Source organism: Poecilia reticulata, linkage group LG5 (assembly GCF_000633615.1).
Source record: "Poecilia reticulata strain Guanapo linkage group LG5, Guppy_female_1.0+MT, whole genome shotgun sequence".
Classification (NCBI taxonomy): Eukaryota; Metazoa; Chordata; class Actinopteri; order Cyprinodontiformes; family Poeciliidae; genus Poecilia; species Poecilia reticulata.
In genome coordinates, this window is record NC_024335.1 from 8,226,114 (window position 1) to 8,251,828 (window position 25,715).

The window sequence follows — 25,715 nt, forward strand, 5'->3', positions numbered from 1 at the left end:
GGGTTATTTTATTTTCTCAAAAGAACTCAAGGTGTCTCTCATAGCTGGACAGACAGATCTAATGAGCCTGGTTGTTCTTCCAAGGATCTTCTAAATCCAGAGGATCAAACAACTTTTTTATTAACAGACCACAGACAAGTTCAGGTGTCCATTATCAGATTTGTGTCTTTCCTTACAGGACTGTAAACTAATCTTTAACATTCCTCTCTAAACTTTGCAAATTGCAGGTGTGTTTTTAAGTTAGATTTGGGGATTTCAATCTATCCAATATGACTGAACTTAACTTATATGGCAATGAACAATGACATTTCCCACTCCAGAGGTGCAAAGGAGACATGCTTTAAAATACTTGCAACATTGATTACAGTAAAATTGAATCGATCTATTCAGGGGAGGTAAATATACCCCCTTTGGATTTTTACTTGTAAAAAAGCTGGAAAACCATGTATTTTGCTTCCTCTTCACAATGCCTTAATTTGCAAATGAATGTTAAATGAACTGAGCTTGAGGTTAAATGCCTTGCCCAGTGGAACATTAATATTAGACAAGAGGATGCTGGACTTTAACCTGCAAAAAAAATACTTTGAAGTTCTTGGTTTAATATGATAAAAAGCCAAAAGAAAAATCAACGTTCTTGAAAAACAAAAGAAAAATGTTTCATTTTCCAACYGTTTCTTCATCAAGACTTCTTCCGGCTTCCTGGACATCTTTGAAAGCTTGTCTTATTACTTTAACTTGACAGAAAAGCATAAATAAATTTGTGATTTGTTTAAAAATTTTGTACGGTCTTACTCAATATCGTCCTCCCTCTTCATTCTGCAGGATCGGGAAAATCCGTTAGAAAACGTCCTCCAGTACTCTCTGAGGCGAGCTGGCAGCGTGGAGATGCTGGACCACAGCGGCGACGAGGATGACAGAAGAAATTCTCGTAAGTCGCGACCTCCTGGTGCCTCCGTCACTCCTGCCATTCCTCCCCTCCTCTCTGATTCACAGCCTCTCTCAGCATCATCACTCTTTTCTCTGAACCTCCATGCAGGCTTCTTGCATCCCTCTATCCTGACTTCCATCATCTCCTCCATCAAGCCCACCTATTTCTTAGCTCAGCCCCCTTGGCAGATAATCCCACCGTCTGTCCTTGCTCACCTCCGTCGTCGCCCGGCGCTCCCGCTTTTCATTCTCACCACCATCCCCCCTCCTCTGTTCTCCTGGCCCGCAGCCGAACGCCCCGCACTGACCTCCTCTACCTTGTCTTCCCTCTCTGCTGCTTCCTCTTCTTCTCCCTGTGTAGTCCCTCGCTCTGTGTCTAACCTGGAAAACACGGAGAGGAAAAGAGTGAAGACCCGGTTGAAGAAGCTGATCCTGAAAAGACCTCCTCTGCAGGCTCTGCAGGAGAAAGGGCTCATTAAAGGTAAGATTTCTGTCTTAACATCCAAGTACCAAGATGTTTATTCAAAAGTATAGTTGGAGAATTATAAATTAATGATGTGTTATTATAATACATTATTCTTAAAGCTAAATCACAAGATTTTTTTTAAAGTTATGTAAAGAATTTGTGTGATTTAAGTGAAACAGATTAAAGTTATGAAGGCAGGCAGGAAGTGTCAGCATTTATCCTGCAGTGATGCCACATTCCCTGGTGATTTTGTGATGCAATTCTCCTGATCTGTTTAGTAAGTAACTTTTTTCACACTAGTAACAAAACATAATTTATTCATCCTTCTTTAAGCTGCAGTGAGCAGTAATGTTATTTAGAATGTTCCTTATGAGCCATTTAATAAGCTGTGATTCAAATGCTTTAGGAGGAAAATACGTCCGTCGGCACCTCGTCTAAGCTTTGTTTTCAAATGCTGGATGAAATAAATAACATTTGAATGTTCAGAGAAATATCACAATGCCTGCTCTATAAATACAGATATGCATGTCTTGTCAGATCTACTGGTGAAAACTTTGTCATTAGAGCCAGCTACACTGCAACACAACTTCAGATGGGCTGTTTTATCTAAAAGATGACTGTATCATGCAGTAGGAAATCAGTTATTATCAACAAATCTACTTACAGATTTTAAGATATATTTAAATCAACAGATTAATCTGCGGTTTTGCCCATAAAAGCATTGAAATATGTATTAGATGCTTTTGAAAAACAAAAGAAATGTATACATTTTTGAAATATCATCCTGATCTCACTTTTTTTCCAACAGTTTTTCCTGATCAAAAGGAGATGGTTATTATATTAAAAAGCACGTCACAGTAATTCACTAAAAACAAATAAGACCAATAAAACATATTTAAATACATGAAGTTTCATAATCAATACAGACTTATTAACCAATTTCTTTCTCTAAAACTTTTCTTTTTCTGTTCTATTAAAGACATATTTTATAGTTTTTTTCCTTATTTCTTTATTTATCTTTTTAAAAGAAAGAGTTTGAACTAAATGTACACTTGGCTGTGCAGCAGGTGTGCGCAGCCATCTTGGGTGTAGGAGAAGTCTACAGTTTGATGCAGCAGGTTTTTGAGTCAAGTGGAAGCTTTGGGAAGGAAGTGGAGGTCTCATAAATGCTCTTATTTAATTAAAATTATACGTTTTGAATGCAATTTTTATCTTTTAGGATTGAGCTGTTTATGTTTGCTATTTCTTTTACTAAATTCAATATTTACTTAGTGTATCCAATTTGTTTGGCTGCTGTACTTTTATTCTAAGGTTGTGTACTAAAATATCGTTCTTATTTTAAACCAATGATGTATGTACTGGTAACATTGTAATATAGGTTATTTTCCACAGCTGTAGTGGTTTAATTAGACCTGTTTGCCTTCACTGGAATCATGTATTCAGATCAAATAACCTAACCAATCATGACTTCTATCATATTTTCATGATTAAATAAATAAAAATAGTCCAGATTTTGGGGAAAAAAGCACGACAGATTACATCTTGTCCTTTTTATCTAACAAGAATAAAACTGGTTTCTGATAAATGTTCAGAAATCATTTTTAGTAAACGAAAATCAGTGCTAAACACAAACTGGTTTAAAGTTTTAATGACTGCAGCTTCTTTCACAGTATGTTATTGAGGAAAATTCAGACATATAATAGAGAAGTCATCCAAACAAAATCTAAAATTTGGATTACAAAAAGTTTCATAGCTCAGTTCAGTTGTGATCTGCTCTGTGTGGAAAACGTTGTCAAGAGAAATGCTTGGGGCCAGTAGTTTAGAGATCGAACAAACTAGCATCCTGCCAACTCTGTGGCAAGGCCAGGGTGACTTGATTTCACCACAGGAAAGAATGTTCACTTGTGGACTCAGGTAGATGTGGTAATTTCTGCTGTGGTTCTGACCAGTATTGGTAATCTCACAAGCACTGATGTCAGCCGGTTCCTCACCTGTAACTGTCATTGAGCCATTCAGAAGTCTCTCTTTCTTCCACATATTCAAAGTGTTTTACTTCATGACAATGATGCTATTGTCAAAATCTCATAACGGTCTGTCTTGGTACACAAACTGTTTGATTGTACACTTCTAATTATCCTCATTATATATATATATATATATATAATATTGTCCATAAAAAAGATACTTCAGGTTGACCCCAGACATTTAGAAGTTGGGAGGGAAGTTGATTGAACTCGACGGAGAGCAGCTAAAAATAAGAAAACAACTTTTTAAAACAGTTATTTTCTAAACTGAGTATTAAGACGCTTCCTGCCTCCAGCTCCAGCTACGGTCTGCCTGCTGACTCATTACCAGACCTGCTGTGGCCGTGCCGTGACCTCTGCTCAGACCTGACTCCTTCACCTTTTTTAACTTTCACAATTTCTGTCCGCTTTTCCTTTAGAGAGAACCTTTTGGGACAATAAACGTGCTTACTCCATCCTGTTTTATGTTACGAGTAAGCTGTCGCAAATCCATTTAACATATCCCCCTCGGCAAGGCATTTCTTGTCAAGAAGAAAATCAGATTTTTGTTGACAACGATAAGCTGTCGTTTCTTACGGTTCCAGATGACCCGTAATCATCTGTGTATGGTCTTGGTTTTTCATTTTATGGTGACTTAATTCCAAGGGCTCGCTTTGTGTCGGAAAATTTAATTTTATCGTGATTTAAAATTAACATTCAGATTATTGGAAGGGTAACTTCTACAGTGGAAGGCAGAAATATCCAATAAGCTTTTGAGGTTAGTTGCTGTTACCAGCTGCATGCTGTACTCTTTTTTTAACTCTCCCATTGTAGCTGGATATTGATGCCACACATTTAAGTTACTCTATAGTTTATGGAGTACAGTGCACGAGTTGAATTGCATCATCTAGTGTGAGAGCAAACACGTCTGCTGGGAACTGACTCAAACGAGAGGGGGTTTCTCTCCCACTGAACGTYGTTTTCGGAAGATTAACTGCATCTTGTAACTCTGACATGATGAAAACAACCTTTTAAACCAACATGGAAAAAAAAAAACTGCCTGTTTGTGTCCATCTGTCTTCGCCCCTCAGATCAGGTGTTTGGCTGCCGCCTGGAGATGCTCTGCGAGAGAGAAAGGAGCACCGTCCCCCGCTTTGTCAGACTTTGCACGGAGGCTGTGGAGAAGAGAGGTACAGTCACTGAAAACACGTGATCACAGCTGACTGTGGACATTGGGGGGGGGGCAGAGAAGGTCCTGAAATCTGTTTTGTGCATCAGCTGACAGCAACTCTGAGCCCACTGCTTTTACAGATTTGTGCCATAAATCCTCTAAACCGTAGCCGCTAAAAATAGTTGTGATGGCCCAACGAAGAGCAAAAACAACAATGCTGTGATCCAGAGAAGATCTCATGACAGCTGCCAGACTGGGAGAGATAAATGAGAGCAAATTGACTTGTTTTGAAACAATACAGCGATGAATATTTTATGCACAGAAGGAAAAAAAAAACAGCTATTAGGATTCTAAAGCCTGGTTTTGATTAATTAAATATGTCAAGGGAATAACATCGTGAGTTTAAGGCATTTAAGGCTATGATGTAACCTTTTCGACAAAGTGAGATAAATATATATTTTTTAATCTTGCGAAAAAACTAGACATAACAAACTTCACTCTGAGTGTACATAACAAATTATGAGTGTCTGGAACATGTGATGAAAAACAAGTGAATCAATCGATATGAAGAAGGAACATATCAATGTTCCCAGTTTTACATTCATGGCTGATGACTTGAGGCTTTCATTTAGTGTTACAGATATTGCTTTGGTTATGACGCCATCRGCTTGGTGAAGTTCACTGCTCCCTCCCGCAGCCTGACACCCACACAGCATGAGGCTGACACTCCCATATTTCACAGCTGGTTTGATTTCTCAAGCTTGCTAGTTGCTTCACTTTTTCCTTAAAATTTAACTATTGTCATTCGTTGTACATAATTAGATGGAAGTGACTGTCTATTCCTGAATATAAACTCCTACTTGTTTTAAACAGCACCTCCAGACAGTGTTTCTTGTGAATCAGTGTTGAAATCAGTGAAAAATTAGTTATTAGTTTTTCAGATGACATGGTCGCTCATTTAAATAGCTGTTGGATCACAAGAGAAAATGAAAATGAACTATAGACAAAAAGCTTACAGTTATAATAGCATCAAGTAGCAAATGTGGGCTTGCTGTTCTTTTTTTAGGTTTGTCTATTGGCTATAAATTTACAAAAGACAATTTTGCTCAAACTTTGAAGGGCGATCGTTAAACGACAGGTGGTGAAATGTTACGAAGAAGCTCAAGGTAGTCAGAGGATGTCATGCAATCATGTAACACGTCTTTATTTCTATCTTGGATTGCAAAACGTAGTGAAACTTCCCTCATCTCCACTTTGTTTCTCAAATTCAAGGACTTGCACAGCACACTTCATTTGCTCGATAACTTATTGATTCACATGGCCAGGATTGTCAGACAAAAAGGCTACCTCTTGTGTCTAACTTGTGTGTGTGTGTGATGTGTTGCAGGACTGGACACCGATGGCATCTACAGAGTCTCGGGAAACCTGGCTGTGATTCAGAAACTTCGGTTTCTGGTGGACCACGGTGAGGATGATGGAGAGGAGGGGGAAAAGCACTTGTGTCAATTCCTGCTAGTGATAATGATATTTAGCCTAAATGCTCAGTTTTCTTTATTCCTCTTTTACTCAAGAATATAGCTGTTATTATGAAGAATACAATAATTGTGCACTCTGGTTTTATTACATAAATGTTCGGTCTTTACCATTTAAATGTAACCTAAAGCGTAAAAAAAAAAGATGATTTCAATAAACGATAACTTTTCAAACAAAATTAGCCTAACATGGAAAAACGTTTTAGATAAGTACAAAATAAGTTAATCCCTATAATCTAAAGGTTGTTTACAATCTTTTTTAAATGTTGTTTATAGATAATGTCCAAAGGATAAAAGTGACTTTTAACCTGAATGAAATTTGTTACTGCCTGACTTACACTTCACATCCTGGTTGTTGATAAAGCAGACGCAGCAGAAATCGCTCTGAATAACTGTTGGTTTTTGCAGAGCGAGCGCTGACCACAGACGGCCGTTTCATGTTCCCAGCGGACCTGGTACAAGGTAGTCTCAGGCAGAAGGAGAATTAAATCGGCCTGCTTTCTTTTCTAACTCAGCCTGCTTTTGTGTTTTGTGCACTGTACAACGTGAACGCCTCAGTGGGGGGAATAGGTCCCCACAATGCCCACCCAGAGAGCTGACTATAGCAGAGCTGAGCTGCCGTGCAGACGGGAGCAGAATAGCATTTTTTCCCCCTCTTTTGTCGTTGTTGTGATACTGTTTGCTTGATGTGTGTGTCCCTTTAGGCCTCTGTGCTTCAAGATTTCTGATGTAATAACATGCAGCAGGTTGTACAGGGTTATCACACAGTCCATGGGCGCCACCAAGTGGACAGAGCAGAGAATTGTCTCTTGTTTTTTTTTTTTACATGCTTTTTACCTCAGCTGTACTTCTGACTGATGCTTCTCCCTTCAGAATTGTACAGGTTGCTGTTCCTCAAAGCATTTGGCTTTTTTGGTTCAATTTGAGAAGCATTAGTCAGACTTGTTGAAAAAAGAGATGTGCTTCATCGTCTGAAGAGTGTGTCTGTGTAAGCGTAGGTGTTTATTTTGTGTTTTTTCTTACTTTTCTCACCCTATCTTCGTCCTGCAGCCTTCATGTTACGCCTCAGCCCTGAAGTGAATTAACTCGCTGCTTACGTCATATGGTTCGACTGAACTCTTTCTTTTTTCCTCTTTCATTTTCTTCCTCTGACTTCATTTGTCTGATTTTTTTTCTTCTTCTCCTCCCCCCTCCCGTTTAATGTTCCTCCTTGTCTCAGAGGAGAAGCTGAATTTGGACGAGAGCGAGTGGGAGGACATCCATGTCGTCACGGGAGCTTTGAAACTTTTCTTTCGTGAGCTTCCTGAACCGCTCGTTCCCTACGGCTTCTTCACCGACATCGTGGAGACAGTCAGTGAGTGACCGCCTTCTGCCCCCTTTCACATGGGTTATATCATACGGCGCACTTTATTCAGTCTTTCGCTGAACATTGAGGGAGAACATCAGAAAATGGCAATAATTTTTAATCGGTCTGTCAAGAAGAAATGTAAATACAGTGCTTTGCATCAGTATTTATACCCCTTGAGGTTTTCAAATTTTGTCATGTTATAGAAACAAACATCAATGTATTTTATAGGGGATTTTATGTGACAGACCAACACATATTGGAGCATAGTTTTGTCTTGGAAGAAATGTTACATGCAGTTTTCTGTTTGTTTTTTTAGTTTTTCCAAAATAACATATAAAAATTGTGGTGTGGATTTGTATGCAGCCCCGTCGATGTTGTAGCACCGTCTTCAGTTATAATAACATCTGAAAGTTTTTTGAGTGAACACAAGAAAATGCTTTGACTGTATCCGCTTTCCTATCCCCACAACATGATGCTTCCACCGTAGAGTTAAATTTAGGGTTCGCACTAATCAGAGCGTCTTCTTCCACATGTTTTCTGTTTCCCTAACATGGCCTATGACTTTTTATTTCTTATGGTTTTCTTTTAACAGTGGATTTCTTCTTGCCACTCTTCCATAAATGTACCAGATTTGTGGAAGTCATAACTTATGGCTTTCCTGTCGACAGATCATCCCACCATAGATGTGGATCTCAGCAGCTCCTCCAGAATTACCATGAGCCTCTTGACTTCTTCTCTGATTAATGCTCCCCTTGACTGGTTTGTCAATTTAGGTGGACAGCCATATCTTGACAGGTTTTCGGTTTTGCCAAACCCTTCTATTTTCAGATGATAGACAGTGCTCTGTGAGCCTTTTCTCCTTAATCCCTGACCTGTCTGCTCTGCTCCTTGTTCTTTATGAGGCTGTTTGCTCACTAATGTTTTACTACAGACCTCAGAAGACTTCACAGAACAGCTATGCTTGTACTGAGTTACATGCAGAGCTAACACTATTCACTGAAAAGTAATTAGTTCTGCACTGGGTTTTATTTAAGGGTATCAAAGTGAAGGAGGAATGCAGATATTTGCCACATTTTTGCAATTTTCTCATGCAAAAATTGAAAGCTATTGGTTACTTTCACTTTACGACTCGTGATATTTAATATTGGGTTCAAGGGGAATAAAATACTTTTGCATTGCACTGTGCATCTTTATTTGCTTTATAAAATTGCCTCACAGCAGATGTGAGTGGAAAAAAATGCCTTACTAAGCATATTAAAATAATTAGCTTTCTTACTGATCTAAAACGTTTTAAACCTCACAACATTTTTGTATAACATGTTTTAGTTTTTGCTCTTAGTATTTTAAATCTGTGTTGGCTGATTTCTAAAATCAACTTCGGAAACATGTAGACCACCAGACCACCTGCGCAGGATATATTTTGATTTAATCTCTTTGTGTTTGTGCTCGGCACGTTTCATAATGAATAAACACTAGGGTTTTGCTCTGACTCAGTCAAAACCAGGACAGAGTTCACTCTGGTGTTTTCTCACTTTGTCACCATCGAATTATGAGGTTAAAAATATGTTACATTCATGCTGCCACTCCTGAACTCTTCCTTATGACCTCGTTTGAGTATGCAGTAAACATATGGTACAGAGTGTGCTTGAATGTCAATAATTTAAGTACAACCTGTACTGGTTATATTGGTATCAGTGATGAGGTTTGTATTATTGGATGGAAAAATGGAGAGTAGAAGATGGTATTTGGATCAGTAAGAGGTTTTGTTTTTGGCCAAGCCATGTCTTGGTTGTAAAAATCAGTCACTATTTCAGTGTTGGAAAGTCTCCCCTATAAAGAAATAAAATTTCATCAGCTTTGAAGAGTTTTCAGTCCAGCCTTTAAGACTCTGCTGTTCTATTTTAGTTTCATTCATCCACAAACCTGTCTTTTGCACTCTCCTGAGTTGTCTATCTTATCTCTCACTGCAGAGGGACAGTGATGTTCTTTTTGAACAAGAGTCTTCGTCTTTGCAGCCCTGCCATGCAATGCTAGCTTTGATGGTTGCTGGACTCCTGGAGAAGTTAACAGCTGTCAGGGTTACCTCTGCTTAGAAACAGCCAGTCTGATCCTGGAATGTTCTGCCTTTGATTGAATATGAGACAGTGCATTTATTCACTCCTTAAATATTTTTTACGAGTTTCTTTAGAAATGCGGAGATGTTGTTGACATAAATGGAGAAATGTAGCCAATTTTAAGTATATATTAGAAGCTAAAAGGACAGGATGAAAACACTTCCTCTGCATCAATTCCAAGACCGAGAGAGTTATAATTATATACTGACAAAAACTGAGCTATGTTTCGTTTATAGAGGGTGGGCTGCTTTAAAAAGAGTAATGTTTTTAATTATTTTTAAATGTTCACAGTTTCATTTTTCTCTTCTTGAGTCAACATAATACGGTTGAAATTCAATACATTTGTTTAAATCTGCCCCTTCTCTCCACCTCTGTACAACCTCCTCTTGCAGTTGAATTTTGTAGCAACTCCAGAGGAACTTTGCTCTTCTTAGTCGAGTCAGATCAAGTTTATTTGTATTGTGCATTTAATCAATAAGGCAGATCAAAGTGCCATATTGATTAAATAATAAGGCATAAGCATAACATAAAAATTGTGTTATGTTTTTATCATGTTCACATGATAAAAACATAACACGATAAACAAAAAAAAAAGAAAAGTTTCATCAGATTGGCAAAATAAAGAGAAGTAATAAAAATGTACAGTCCAGACAAATATGAATTATTGTATCAGTTATTATTAATCAAAGGCAGCTTTAAAGAATAGGTTGTTAGCATTGATTTGAAAGAACTCGGTGTTTCAAAATTCCTGCAGTTTTCTTGAAGTTTGTTCCAGATTAGTGGAGTATAAAAGCCGATTCTGTTTCTACATTTTTGGTTCTGGTTATGGAGATGCAGAGCAGACTTGGACCAGAACATCTGAGAGATTTGGGAGGTTGACATAACAGCATATCTTCAATATATTTCAATCATATGGCATACTCAACAGTGTCTAATGCTCTACTGAGGTCCAACAGAGCAGCACTGTGGTTCTACCACACTCTGTATTTATGTGGATGTCATTGAACACTTTTACTGTGTACTGTGGTGAGCACGGAAACCGGGTGAAAAGATGTCAAAGTGGTTGGTCATTTTTAGGTAGCTATTAAACTGTTGAAACACACCTTCTTCAAGAATTCAGCTAATCTTGCTTTAGATTAGCTGAATCAGAAAGCAGAGCAAGTCAATCAATAACCAATGTATCTATGTGTAAATGCATTGGTCAGAGAGAGAAAATCCCACTTGAAACATTGTTTATCTTAAAACAAACAAAAAAACACATGGCATTTTACTGCAATCCCTCATGAATTATTTGACAGCTAAGAGAAATGGCTCCCTTTTAACGTGAAGAAACTTCCAGCAAAATCAGAGCCAGCATCAAAAGGCCAACTACCTCATCCAGCAGAACATTTAGAGAGGAAAAATGAGATATAAACAAAACATACAGCCAGGAGTACTTTGTACGAGAGAGAAAAATAAAGAGAACACCAAGTGAATGGCAACAGAAATGGCAAAACATGCATTAATGGAGAGCAGAGTGAAGAAGAACGGTCAGTGGTTGTCCAGCAACACCATAATGGCAGAGATAGCTCAGAACAACTTAAACCACTCCAACTATAACCTTTAATGACGTCCACAATGATATCCACATAAATATAGACTGTGGAAGAACCACAACGCTAGTTCTGTTGGACCTCAGCACAGCATTTGGCTCTGTTGACCATACTGAAACAACTGGAGAGTTACATAGGATTTTCTGATCCAGAACTCAATTGGTTAAAATCTCAAAAAGAGTAGGGATTTCTATTGGTAACTTCTCATTGAAGTGGATAGAAGTCATATGTGGGGTACACCAAGGCTCCATCTTGGAATACCCTCTTCTTCAATATCTGCATGTTCCCACTAGCTCAGGTTATAGCAGATTAGTTACCATAAGTAATCTGACACAAAGCTCTACATGTGATGTCACCAGGTGAGTCTGAATCCATGAATACTGTAGATGCATAGAACGGATAAATGTGTGGATGTGTCAAAACTTTCTCCAGTTGAACAAAAAAACACTGAAGTTATTATCTTTGGACCTAAAGCAGAACGATGTAGAGTCAGCACAAAGCTGTTGAAACACTGATTTCCTTCAAATCAAGGCTAAAAACCCACCTGTTGGCTTTTGAACCATAATGAATTAAACTTTGACCAACATATTTGATGCATATTGATATTTTTCATGTCGGCACTTGACAAAATGTAGCGTCTATTATGGGTTTTGACAGCTGTCAACTATCTGATGTGTTGTCCTCGGGTCAAAATGACCGAGATTTGTATGCGTTTTCCCTATACACAGAAAATGAGGACAACCGGAGGGTTAAGCACTTTGAACTGCAGTGTTGATGCAAATACACTTGACTGATGATTGACTGATTGATATTCCATGAGGAAAAACTTCAAGCTGGTCTTTGAGTGGACAGAGTGTTTGGCTCCTAAAGATCTGTCAGCCCGACAGCTGAAACTGTAGGAATCACCAGCAAACATTCAGTCTGAAAGCGAATGGCTCTGCTGGGAACATGTAAAACCTCCAAATCTCTAAAATAAAATGAAGCAAGATTTAGTGATTATTTATTAGAAGACAAATTTAAAACTACATCCTAGATAAAACAGGGGACCAGAAAAGAGAATGTAAAATCTGAGTATTAAGATATTTCCTTTAACTCACACTCACTTTTTAATTTATACTTATTCAGTAACTCTTGTCATCTGGCATATTATTCTGCACAGAGACAGGATACATATCAAAATGGTCCCAAAACAAAATAGCATGGCTAAATTAAGTAGAATTTATGAGTTTTCTAATTCTGTTCTCACTCTCGACATGAAGGTCATGCATGACAACTCTGCAGAACAAATAATTCCTACCATTTATTTTATTATTTAGCATGTTGCTATGAATCAGATATGAGATTTTTCTGACAAGACAAAACATGTTTTTAAATGAAAAACATGTTTTTTTAATTTAATCTATTTGATTTGCCTAACTTGCCTGATAAGACTCAAGATCAGTCTATTTGTGACTTTTTTTTGTAGCAGTTAATCTCCCGTGTGAATAGCACACCCTACAAAAAAAATAAAAAATTCACATTAAGATAAAATATTCATAATTCATACTGTTTTATCTGTCCCTATTACAGTCAGCACTTTTCTGTTTTGTTTGTCACACCGCTGTGGTGATGTGTGATAACAGCATACTGCTGTATCAGATTAAACAGCGACTTCTTGCACAGTTAATCTGTGAATATGCAAATCAGATTTTGGTTCCTGTTAAAAGTGCAGAAATTGCAACACACATGGGTGATACTTATTTTAACATGATGTATCTTCTGCCTTGTGTTGGCAGAGATGTCAGACCACATGGACAAAGTGGATCGGCTGAAGTGTCTGGTGCTTAACATGCCCCCTCCAAACCACAACACCCTGGAGTTTATGTGCCGGCATCTCAGACGGTGAGACGGGTTTAAAATGAGATTTAATTCCTTGAACCTGATGTGTTTGTGTGCATCTCTGGGTTTTAGTCTCTTTGCTTTGTTGTAATTTTATTTATTTTTTAAAATTTCATCAAGCACCCTGATAGCTGACTGATATAATTTCTCCAACTCGTTTCCCCCTTGAATCTGACCACAAGAGGGAGTAGTTTTCCTGCGTGTCCCTTCATATTCCCTGTCAGAGATTCTTTTGGCCACAGCGCCTGAAGTGTACCAGGATCACGCTGTTGTTAAGTTTGGGTTACTGTGAAGATGAAAAGGCTGGCGGGAGATGAATGGTGTATGATGTTCTGCGAGCCAGTTCCTTTTGCACTACATAAAATGTGTGTTTTTTACCGCCTATGGCTTTTTTTCTTCCACTTCAGGGGTGAGCGTTCGTGTTCTGAAGCTCATGTTTGTGCCAGGGTGTGGTGGACCCCATGAATTTGTCTGTGTCTTTCCCTCATTTTCCCTCTCATGTCATTCCTTTCTCTGGTTTTCATTTATTATCTCCCTGCTCAATCAGCCCCCCCACCTCTGTCTCTCTATCTCCTTTTTTTCCCCTACTTCCTTTCTTTCCTCTTCACTCTTTTCATTCTTCCTTCCCTCGCCTTGTCGTTTTCTTCCTTCTCTCCCTCATTCTTCTCCCTTCTTCTCCGTCTTCTTCTTCTCGTTTTTGCCTCGAAGGTCCCATGGGAGCCTTGTGGTTCGTCTGCTGGAAGGCATACCAACACCACCGCCGCCACCACTGGAACCTCGCTCTCTTTTCTCTCTCTTCACCCTCTTCCTCGCTCATGTCTTTTTTTTCCTCTTCCCTATGCTCTCCCCCTTTTTTTTTCCTCGTCTCTTTTTAATGTGGAAGTTTTGAGCAATTGCTGGCTTCTTCTGTGGCTTGGTGGGAATGGCATTTTTAGAAGAATGCCTCATGCTGTGGCTTTAACCCATTCCTGAGTCCCCTTCTAGTACCACACAGTCAAACACACTAACGTAGGTGTTTTAAGAACACATCTAAAGTGTAAAAGCCATTAGTTTGCAACCCTCACAGCCATCTTAACTTGGTAACATCTGATTAGCAGAACAAAAATAGAAATAGACCTGAACCGGCTTGGAATATTGTTTGAGTTCCAGGTTTTTGGACATCAGCCCTGTTTCTATGCAGGGCTAATGAGAAGCTAGTGTGTCCTTTCAGCTCATCTTAGCCGAGGGACAGAAATGAGATTCCAATTTTATGGCACTTCTTTCAAGAGTAGCTCAGACATTTGACTCAAAGCCTCAAATGTCAGCTTCATGGTGGCCCTCTTTGAAATGTCAGGGATCAGCAAAACAAGAAAAGTCCAGATTCTTTCAAGCCTGTGGAATGATCAGAATTTCAGGATTCATTGCTCATAAAACTTGGTCTGTGTCACTGTTACAGACAGGCAGGATGTGACTAAACTAAGTAGTTGCAGAGAACATGTTGGACCAATTTTTATTAAACTGGTTGATAGTTTTTAATCTCTTACTCCACCATAATTTCTTGACCGGTTCCTCTGCTCGTGTTATAGCGTCTCTTCTGGCTTGAATGTTTAAATCGTTTTCTTCTTGTTCTAACATCTTGCTGATTTTCCTTTGTTTGGGTTGGAAGTAGAAATTAAGAGTTGAATAAGTGGTAATAGTAAATAAGCAATTCAGAAATAATTAAATCAAATGTCATCAGTGATGAGAGAATTAGTAGTTAAGTAGATAGAAGGTAAAGATGATATGTGAGTAAGTGATAAGTAGTTAGTTTGTCAGATAAAGATACCCTGGAGAACAAAATGAGACACATGGAGAACAAGGAAAACTAACAGGTTACAAAAGGTAATATTTGCTAAAGCGATACCTCAGAGCTGAGKGTAAATTAAATAATAACTAAGCTACAAGTGTTATAAATGAGTCTAGCGACGATTTGAAGGTAAAAAACACAGTGTGGTGTGGATAATCTGAAAAGCGTGTCTTTAAAATATTGTTCCTCTTGTGTTTAGTTGTCTTTTCTTGTCTGGATTTGCTCAATAAAGAAAACATTTCCATCTGAAAATGTATTTTACTGAACAATTCTCTGACAGCCAAAGTCCAATAAACCTTAAAGAAAGTTTAAACGTTGTGAATAAATTCAACTCGACGCTTTATTTCAGATTGAGTGAAAGTGATTAATTGTCTCAGACTGCCTCTTCACATGGTGGATCAAGTTTAAATTCTCCTTCCAGAACAATTTTAACCATTTTCCTGTTAGGTTTATTACTAAAGTACGCTGCATTTTTAACTTTTATATTTTCTGCAGAGTGCTGGAACGGTGCGACACCAACAGAATGACCACCCAGAACATCGGCATTGTGTTCGGGCCGACCCTGATGCGCCCAGAGTGCGATAATGGCAACATGGCGGTGAACATGATTTACCAGAACCAGGCAGTGGAGCTAATCCTGAGCGAGTTTGACCACATCTTCGGAACAAGAGGCCTGTCTTGATCTTTTCAGGCCAGGAGGTGGCGGCAGCTCAGACCCCTCCCCCCCCACGGACCCTGTCCCCACCCCCCCCTAAATCAGACTGAAGCAGAAGCATTGCAGCAATGGCCTGCAGACTCATATGGTGTAAAATGGATTTCACATCAAAAGATAATTGTGGGGTACAAAGAACCAGGACAGAAAGCTGCTAATCATGACATCTGGCCTCCATAAAAAGCCATGTTAAAACAATAATAGTAAAACAAGCCAATTTTAGCTGCAATGCTTGTGCCTTTGAGCGCAGATGTGGAGCCCAGCCCCAGGGCAGCGCAGTGCTGGAACAGATGCCTCCTAGTCGCTTCTAGCTGATGTTTCAGACTCGATCGGGGCGAACAAAAAATGTCATAAAACTGATAAATCTCCTCCAGCCAGAAAATCATCAAGCAACACGAGGAGGGACGTGTCTTAACRTTGCTCTGAAACAGAACTTAGCAGAACCATCTCACTGTGAAAAGCACCGGTTTGTCTTGCAGAACGGACAGACAAGACCCCACCCACGGCACTGGCGTGGATTTACTGCGTACTGGAAAAAAGTGCATTTGCATGAAGATTAATCTATGTATTGCTTAGAAGGAGAATTTGGAATAGTTTTGAAAGTGTTTCTAAAGGTTAAAGTGTAATTTTCAGTGAATGGATGAATGTGCCAATTGGGCCATAAATGTTCCTTTTTAGTATTTTCAATGTGAACCTTCAGAGCTTTTCTTGTACAAATATAAATCTATTTTATTAGTACAAACTCCTTGTATTAAGTTAAATGTAAATAGCTACATTTCTGTCTATCCCTTAGAAACACTTTATATAGAGTGTGTAACCTGAACTTTCTGTACTAGTTGAATACAAACTAAGAAGAACGAGAGGTCTTTGTTCGTGTTTCTCCGTCCTAATTATCAGCTCTCTTTCAATAAAAACAAGAGCAAATTTGCTGTGTTGTCTGAGATTCGCTCAGGATGTCCGTGTAAGGTTGTTTGTTGCGAGTGGCGGGTTTGCGTGCCGAGATAGTGGAGGCGTGTGGAGGTATGTGGGCCTTGGAGACTCGGCAGGCAGAGTTGTCCCCTGTGATTGGTGCGAATGCTGCTTTTAATAACAGAACAAAAGGGGAACTGGAAATGCATATGTTTTAAAAATGTGGATTTTCCCCCTCAAGCCCTCTCGCTCTGTGGCTTGGGTAATTTTATATTGACTGTGGGTTTGGCAGAAGACAAAAAAGAGCCGAAAGGAGGCACTGCAGGGGAGGGAGTGGGTTAAGTTTTTATTAAAAGTGTTTCTTCATTTGTGTGTTTGCATCATTTGAAGTCTGGCGAGTTGATTGAAAGAGGCTAAAACTGTGTTTGACTGATGAGGGGTCGTTGTAGCTTCATGCCTGTTAACTCCCAAGGATGTCCTTAAATTTGATTGGCTTAAATATTTTTCATCTTAAACAGACAAACCACTGTTGTTTATTTTATCCATATGATGTGTGCATGGTTTATATCAGAGTTTATATGCACGCCCTTCAATCAGGGTTTTTTTTTTTCATAAATTTTGACAGCGCTCCACCAGAGGCTCCTTACATTATATTAGAGGTTTGCATTCAGTTTATTGTCTAAGAGAAATGTGCCCGCCTACCAACCCTGATGTATCCAATATTTTATGAAAGATTTCGGCTGTATGTTTTGTTCTTGTTCCAACAAAACAAGAGGGGGGGGGGGGTCCTTTCTGTTAATAAAGCGTTAAACAGCAGCAAAATGAGCTCTGTCGTGTTTTTTATTTCACTTTAGAGTGACGTTACTCATCACCCACTAAAAATACACCAAACACAGTTTCTTTCTAATAAACACTTTATTTGGTAAAATTAGATTTTTAAAAAATATTATCCCTGAAATTCATACCTCTAAAACTATGCAACGCCTAAAATACGTCTTGTGGATCAATACAAATCAGCAGCCGCTTTGCAGACATCTGGAGAAATTTGCTTACTACCCATTTTAGATACTTATTTGAACTCTTCTTTTTTTGCATCTGTTGGCAGTTCATTTGACTTTTGTATCACTAAAACAAAATGTTTTTGGTCTGGAATATTTAGAAAAGTTGTGGAAAGGGCTGTGAAATGTTTACATATGTTACATGTTTTTTTTTAACCGAATGTCTCTCCAAGCTAATTTAATTTCCACTAAATCTGAATGAAGACATGGTGCTCACTGGCCTGTAGTAGATTAAAATGGTCACAACAGAATTTGACTGTGGCTGAGATGGATCAATGTCTTTAGTCTGCCTTAATGCCTTTTAAAGACTCATGCCAGTAAATTAAGCATAAACTAAATGCCAGGAAGGGCTTGCCAAACTCCACTGATCTTCACCTGTACTTCACAGATGTTGCTGAGAAATGAAACTTAAACTTGTGCTCGTTCAGACTGCATGTTGCTCATACAACTGGTATTTTTCCACCAGAAAAGTGCTGCAAATACAAAAAGTTGTACTTGTACAGTTCACTAAACACTGGTGATGCATGAAGTAAATGCATCTGATCCACATCACCCATTGCAGCAAGTTGATGCTACAGTTTATTTGTTTTTTCCTTTAACCTTTCATTAACCTAAAACTCAGCATATCACATATCAAAAGATGCCACACGGTGGTTTACAAGAGAAATTTAGTCACCATCGCTGAATCATCATGCAAATAGACAGAGCCACAAAAAACACAATGTAAGTAAGAACTCCCTGGTGATCGCTGATKGTTTACTGCTTTCAGTGATGGGAAACTGACTGGGCTGAGGTCACAGCGCCGCTTCAGCATGTCCCATACAAATGTCAGAGCTTGTTTTGAAAACTGAAAAAGCATTTGATTTTATTGGTGTTTTGAGGACTATTGAGATAATTCAGCGACGTAACTTTAAAAATGAGCAAAATTTATATCAACTTTGGCTTTTAAAGGTATGAAACCTACAGTGTTAAAATATAAATACATCGTAATTAGTCTTTCTATCACTTTTCAACTCAGTTAATTAATGATATAATATTTTTTGACCACATAAAACTCTTTTGAGGAAGTGGGATATGCCGTGTCATCTGTACAGCGTCTTACAGATTTTGATTATGCCTTATATAATAACGGTTTTCTTTAGTAAAACACTTTCTTTTTAACAGGAATATATTTGGCAATCCAAAAAAGAGACATACTGATATCGCTTGCTTCAGAGGACGTAAACGGGTAAAGACCAGACTACAGAGCTAATCTATCTGGTTAAAAACAAGAAAAAGGACAATTGTGCATAAGGGTTAAATCACCTATCTGGTCTATCAAGTAAGAAAATTATTTCTTTTTCTGCAGTTTTTACTTTTTTATGTGTCCATCAGTACAAAAAAATCAGCTGTTGTCTAAAGGTTAATGCAAATTCAGTAAACAATTAATTAATAAGCACCAGCCTCTCTAAACAATCCTCCTGCATGTTTGGCCACAATATGTGCTAAAAAGCACCACTGTTTTTTAGTGTCTGACCCAAATAAAAGAGAGAATGTTTGACTGCAGCTGTAACTTAATTGTATATCACCATTTCCACTTTCATTTCTTTAGCTAGACATGACTTGCTAGGTACAAAAAACTTATTTAAGTGTAATGAACTACACACAGGCTGTAAGGGTTTGGTGGACAGACAAGGTTTTGACAGCAACATCATGGTAATGCATGAACTGATTATGTGGTGAAAAGTGTGTTTTGTAAAACCATCAAGTATTTTGGTGGCACAGTTTTTCAAAGAAGCATGCTAATGCATGCCTGTGCACAGCACTGTGACAATGCCCTGTCCGAAATTACAGTTTCTGTCATAAGCAGTCACTATGGTAAATCACAGCCAGACTGAAAGCACCTAAGAGTTCGTTCACTCAGACAATTCTCCTGACTTCCTCCACCTCACAGGATAAATCACCTTTTAAATGTTTATTTGATAAAATTAAATTTAAGCTCCAGACTTTGATTTTGACCTGCATTATCTATTGTTTTTTTTTTTACAGTTCCCTCAACTTCAGACAACGGCTCCACTTCTGAATAGAATTTAAAGGGGGAAAAGTTGTAAAAGTATAATTTATGCTTTTAAGATCTTCTCCCTCTATAATATCTGGGTCTGAGATCATGAATCAGGACAAATTGTGCAAAAACTGTCATTTTTAATTAGAAAAATAAATGAAATACAAGAATTTCAAGACAAATTCTGTATATTTCTGTTACAAAAATGAAAATATATATACATATAAAAAGTTTATATAAAACTTGCATGAATGTGGGAAAAAAAAGACAGTTTAAAAAGAGACCCATAGAAAGGTGTGCAGCAACTGAGTGAATGTGAAACTTGTGTTTGCCTGTTCTTTTGCTGGAAGATAACAGGTGAGGAACTATGCAAGAATAGCATAGCAGTTGGTGTGTCTTTGGTGATACGTTCGCACACACACATATATTAACAAGAAGTATCTTTGGCACGCAGTATGCATGAGCGCTGCAAGCTTAGTCACACCTCATGCACCACCGTCTGCAAAGTTTCATCGTACGAAGGCTTTTTCGGATTACTCACAGTTGTCTGAGTACATCTGAGGCACTTTTCACGTTGACTACACCGCAGTCAGAAAGAGGAAGTTTAAAGCTGATCTATGCGCCCTGAATCTTGACCCTCTTGCCACACCTCGTCAAAAAAGCTTAAGTGTTTGACAAGTTAATGCTCCGTTACTGTAAAAATAGGCCAGAGCGCATGCAAATCATTACAAGAAATTGCAGATGTCTTTGGACCTGGTGAATTTGTGATAATCAAACAAACGGTAAAACGTTCCAAAAGGTATCTGATGCCTGAAGGGGAAAAACCCCCGGACACTATGTTTATCTTTTGCCCCCGTTAACATCTTATGCAAAGATGCAGAAATGACTGTCTTCCCAGTAAGGCAAACGCTTAAAAAGGTGCAGGGCACTGCTTTTTGCTTGAAGCATGAATAAACAGCTACCTTCCCGTTGTTCCTCTTTTTTTTGCTGCGTGTTTATAACATTTAACAGATGACTGACTGAGGCCACGGAGAACCGTTGTTCACCTGGCAATAAGTTATTATTTTTTGGGGGATTTCACAGCAAACAATGCAGTCAGCTCCAGTAAATATAATCAGTCAGGTGATTTGATTGAAGCAAATACTTACATGTCACAACAAAAATGTGGGATCTCACGTGAAATGGCAGAAGATAGAAAAGGTTTTGTKYACTTAATTAAGAGCAGAAATTATTTTTTTCAAGCTTTGGTCAGACATTAAATGAACACCAACATAACTGTTAAAGACAGAAAACGTTTGTTTTAAGATTAAAAACAAGTATGTACGAGTATTGTTTAATGTGCAATAGGGAGCAGCAAGCATTGAAGATTTATGTAATGCCACATCCGAAAATGTGACATAACTTTAGTTCAGTTAACCCATTTGGGTTAAAAAAAACCCAAACAAACAAAAACAAAACAATTGGAATAACACTGAAAGTAACTGAAGTCTATTGAACACGATAAAATACTGTCTTTTCCATTGACACAAATATAACTGGCATGGCTTCATCCATTTAAGGCCACAAAATCATTGGTGTTTTGTGCATTTTGTCGTAAAAAACAAGAAAAACACTCTGTTGCATATGTAGGAATATATAAAATTAAAAGTCTTAAAGCTTGATAAGGTCATGTTAAATTAATATTCTAGGTAATTCTGTTAAATCCATGTTCATTTCACATTTATCCAAGCCTCCATTCTGGTCCTCAGTGTCTCTGTCCCACATTTGGTTCTCTGTGATGTTAATATGATTTCCTGTTTCACAGTTAATAAGCTTATTTTGCAGTTCACTCTCCCCGGTGGGTGACCCTTCATTGGGGCTACTTTCCAGCTCCTCTGCTTCTTCCGACAAACCTTCATGCATTTTCCTAACTCTTTCCTCCTCTTCCTCCCCCTCTTTCAGGGTGTCCGCAGCTCCGTCCAGGCTGGAGTCGCTGAGGAAGGAGTGGGCCGTGTGTGGGTCGTCTGCAGACAGAGATTTGTCTTCACCCAGGCTGCCTAACAGACTGCTGCCGGCTCCCGGGGTGAGAGGCATGTCCTCGTGATCCTGGTCCAGATCCTGGTCTTTGCTGCAGTACGCGTAGCGGTGGTTCATGTGCTGGGAGTAAGAGCCCGAGTGGGAGAAGCGTTTGCCGCACTTGTCACATTGGTAGGGTTTCTCTCCGGAGTGCAGCCGGCTGTGCTCGATCAGGTGGTGCTTGTGCTTGAAGGCCTTGTTGCAGATCTTGCACTCATGAGGACGTTTGCCTGAAACAACACAAAAAAGTTGCCTCCATTTWAAAAAAAMAATGGATGCATTAGCTTTTTCAAAACAGATAAAGGGTTGAACCTTTAGTTTTTTTGAAAGCATAAAGTAGTTTTTAGTGAAAAACACTTTCTGAAAGAATTTGTGAAATTTCTGCTGATATTGGCATATCATCAAGTCAGGCTGTTACATAAACCATAAACACATACTTAAGCTCTCTACCCACTTGTGGTTTCATGCATGGGTTATGAGCTGGCTTATGATGCATACAACTGTTTAAAAATAAATTCAATATATCTTGGCTATTCTTGGACTTTAGAAGTAAGAGCACCTGCAAACAATGCTGCCTTTTCTTTTTTTTGCTTTGGTGAAGCTGCATATTTAATCAAGTATTTCTCTTCTTTGTTAACAATTAACGGAGCAAAGTTCAGAAAATGTAAAACAGTTCTTTCTGCAATTTTAAATAAGTATTGTAATAATCTAAAGCAGATATGGAATTTCACCTACAATCACACTAAACTTTTACTTGTGATAGCTTTAGATAAAAATGTTTAACCATTCTGCTGGAGATTAGACAGAAGCTTTAAACTTTATCTCAGAGGAGTTCATGATCAACTCAATGACTGCATGATTGTGCAACAAGCCCAAATCATCACCCATCCACCACTATGCTTAATAGTTGGTGTAGAGAGTTTGTGCTGATATGACTGGTTTTTGCTTAACATGTCTACTTAGGCCTCGTTTCCACTGAGCGGTACAACATAGGTGGGTGGGTGCGGTTCGGTACGAATTTTTGTGTTTTTAAAAGTAACCTATATATTCATACCAGTGGGTTTTTTTTTGTTTTTTGAAAGGAAATAGGTTTTGTCTGCTCAAAACACATTTTTTTAAAGATTTCTTACGGTAAAATTAGATGCAAATTTGGATATCTGATTTACACTGTCATATATATTTTTGAAGATTCCAAAATTCATTCTGCAAACAAGATACTTTTTCATTATTATTATTAATATTATTTTTTGGTAATTGTACGTCTATTAACTTTAACATCTAACATATTATTTGAGGTTAAAACAGAGCTATTGTTTTTTTTCCAGTTTCTCTGAACATGACACGATTTGGGATAAAATTCTGACCCAAGATGCTCCAGACCAGCAAAGTGCCAAATCTCCTGCCTTTAAAGAGTTGGACACGCTTAATGATGGCCAAGTTTATTAAATAACAACATCCGGCAGCTGTTTCCTCACTTGAATCCAATGGGAGTAGGAAAGGGATACTTAGTTTTTCTAATGACTGGATTGATAAGTCATTGAAGTTTTCTTTTCACCGGTGACTTTGCAGATGCAGTTTGTGCTACAGACCTGTGTGCTCGTATTTGTGTCGGAGAAGAGAACTGCTCTTCTGGAAGGTTTTTTCACAGATGTCACAAGCATAAAGCCCTTCTTCTGTTTTCTTTAACCTCTTCCTGCCTGGTCCTCCATCTCCTTCAAACCCCTCATCAGTCAAAGAGAGGTAGTCCAGAGCACTACGGTTTAACACCTCACCCTGTTAAAACAACAATTATACATCATGACATTGTTATTTTTTGGTTTGGAATAAAATACAATGTGCATTTTGTGCTTATCTTTCACATTTCGGTGAAAAGAAAGACATTCTCACCATAAAGCTTTGCCTCTCCTGGTAGATCTTTTTCAGCACAGCTTCTGCATTGGCCTCCATCATGTAGGCCATAGGAGAGAGAAACCTAGGACTGTTAGTTGCCTGACTGTACGGAGTTGGTATCATGCCCTCGTGAAGTGGAAGACCTACACCAGTTTGGCTGAATATGTTAAACCCATTGAATACTGAGCCTGGAAACACTGGAGCACCAGTGCTGCTGAGGATGGGGTACTGCTGAAGGGGCATATGTGAAGTTGGACTTGGTCTGCTTAGTTGGGTCCTAAGCTCTCTCCGTTCTCCTCTCCCTGAGATCCCATTAGGAGTTTTATTTCTTCCCTTCTGCTCTGACAGCTGCTTCGGTAGAGAGAGGTCCAGCGGTTCGTTCTGTGTGGACCATGGACTGCTAGCTTCTTTTTGAGGAGACAAGGTTTCAGGTGGACCGCTAGTGACGTCAATGCAGACAGGAGAATTGAAGCCAGAAGACGGAACTCTTTTCCTGCCTCTAGGGGATGACATCCCTGGGGACTGATGGCTTGGACTACCTTTATCCTGGCTGGACAGGTACATGCGAGAAGACAGTGCATCATGGCGGGGAGGAGGAGACGGCATTGCCACTAAAAGTTGTTGTGGGACAGATTGCCAGCTTGGCTTCTGTGAAGGGGACTTGTTTCCGGAGAACCCATTGGTTACTTCACTTGGTTTGGTGTTTTCTGCATGGAGAGCCGATCTGGGGAAGAATAAAGGTGGCGAGGAGAGGTCTTTCCTTCGAAAACTGTCAGTAGCTTCCACTGCTTCTCTGTTCATCTTACAGAGGCTGTGTTCATGCTGTAGAAGAACTGCCATGTTCGGGAAGGGCTGCAAGCACCAACGACACGTCACCCCAAATACACCTCTCTCTGATTCACCTGATCTCACCTCTCTTCTCCTGTCGGGCGATATCTTCCTCTCAAGCCCTCTTCCATTGTGGACCACCCTCCTCTCCTCTACCTCTTCCTTGTCTTGCTCTATCTTTACATCTCTGTGAAGCATCTCTTGCAGCATCTGGTCAAACTTGGTGCCAGAGTGAAGATAAGGCAACAGGGTCGTCCCTTTAATGATCCCGCTCCTCAGAGACAGCTCCGGTGAGCGATCCCACAGTCTGACTGTGTCAGACGTGCCCGGGAAGCTCTGATGGAAATCCTGCAGGGAATGATGGTGAGAATCTGCTGGTAAATGACCCAAGGACCTGATACTGTCCTGGTTTTGTAAAGCCAACAGCGAGCTGTGGTCACTACTGGATCTACCACCACCAGCAGAGGGAGATGTTGGAAGTGAGTGGTGGTAGGCGCTTTGACTGTGTCCGTTAAATGCTCCGCTGCCGCTCCCCATGTTTCCCCCGACATGCCCTCCCCCACCGAGGCACTTTTTGCTGCTTAAATGAGAGCTGTAGGAACCGGAGTGGGAGAAACGCTTCTTGCAGTTGGAGCACTCATACGGCTTCTCACCTAAACACAGAGATGCCAAAGAGTGAGTTGAAAATACCTTCAGAGTGGGGTGTAATCTTTTTTTCCGTAATTATCTTGTCCCGCCGTGAATCACGTAAAGCTCATTCCTATTACACATCCATTTGGTTATAATTTCATACTGTATAATTCTGACAGTAAGTGACGGTTAGCAGTTCAGTGGAAACAATGGCGAAATGCAGGGTGAGTGGAGATGTTTTGATCTTATTTTGTATCTCACCACTGTGGATGCGAAGATGCTCTTTGAGGTGGTGTTTGTACTTGAATGCTTTCCCACACTCCAGACATTTGAACTTCCTCGTCTCCATGCTTTGGTCCAAACCGATGGCACTCTAGGATGACAGGAACATGTGATCAGCTTTAGACTATGAAAGGATTTAGAAAATATAAACAAAGTGCACAAAAATCACTACAATCTGCGGAAACTGTGAGATGCTTCACTGGTGTTCAAGACTTTCAGATTATTTGCATGTGTGTATGTGTGTGTATCACCTTGTCCTGGATTTGGTTATGAAGTGCTAGGTGCCGCTCCATCTGCGACCTAAGGGTGGCAGTGTATCCACAGAGCGGACAGACCATGTGGCCCCCCTCCCTCTCCTGGCAGTATTTGACATGGTCCCTCAAAGAGGCTCCTCGCGGATACATCCTGTGGCAGAACGGACAGGCCTGCTGGCTCCGTTCTTCATCTGCAGTCC

At 39.3% G+C, this 25,715-nt stretch overlaps 2 protein-coding genes across 10 annotated transcripts in view; one reads left to right on the plus strand and one right to left on the minus strand.

Moving 5' to 3' along the window:
- Nucleotides 1-16,497, plus strand: part of arhgap9 (Rho GTPase activating protein 9) — a 57,137-nt gene extending 40,640 nt beyond the window's left edge. For 5 of the 9 annotated variants that reach the window (XM_017304981.1, XM_008408464.2, XM_008408467.2 and 2 more), the window contains 8 exons: nt 823-928; nt 1,289-1,408; nt 4,488-4,586; nt 5,955-6,032; nt 6,508-6,561; nt 7,319-7,453; nt 12,929-13,034; nt 15,352-16,497. In XM_017304981.1, the coding sequence (XP_017160470.1) occupies nt 823-928; nt 1,289-1,408; nt 4,488-4,586; nt 5,955-6,032; nt 6,508-6,561; nt 7,319-7,453; nt 12,929-13,034; nt 15,352-15,538 (885 nt within the window). In that variant the 3' untranslated portion in view covers nt 15,539-16,497. Of the gene's footprint in view, nt 1-822; nt 929-1,288; nt 1,409-4,487; nt 4,587-5,954; nt 7,454-12,928; nt 13,035-15,351 lie in introns of those variants that run through there. The other 4 variants (XM_008408465.2, XR_001776639.1, XM_017304983.1 and 1 more) reach the window with 4 other exon arrangements.
- A 3,285-nt stretch (nt 16,498-19,782) lies between these two features.
- The window catches only part of LOC103464401 (zinc finger E-box-binding homeobox 2), a 48,514-nt gene continuing 42,581 nt past the window's right edge, over nt 19,783-25,715 (minus strand). Inside the window, exons 4-8 of the mRNA XM_008408460.1 lie at nt 25,513-25,706; nt 25,241-25,352; nt 23,519-25,002; nt 23,221-23,404; nt 19,783-21,861 (exon numbers count right to left, since the gene is read on the minus strand). Of these exons, the coding sequence (XP_008406682.1) occupies nt 21,248-21,861; nt 23,221-23,404; nt 23,519-25,002; nt 25,241-25,352; nt 25,513-25,706 (2,588 nt within the window). The 3' untranslated portion in view covers nt 19,783-21,247. The remainder of the gene's footprint in view (nt 21,862-23,220; nt 23,405-23,518; nt 25,003-25,240; nt 25,353-25,512; nt 25,707-25,715) is intronic.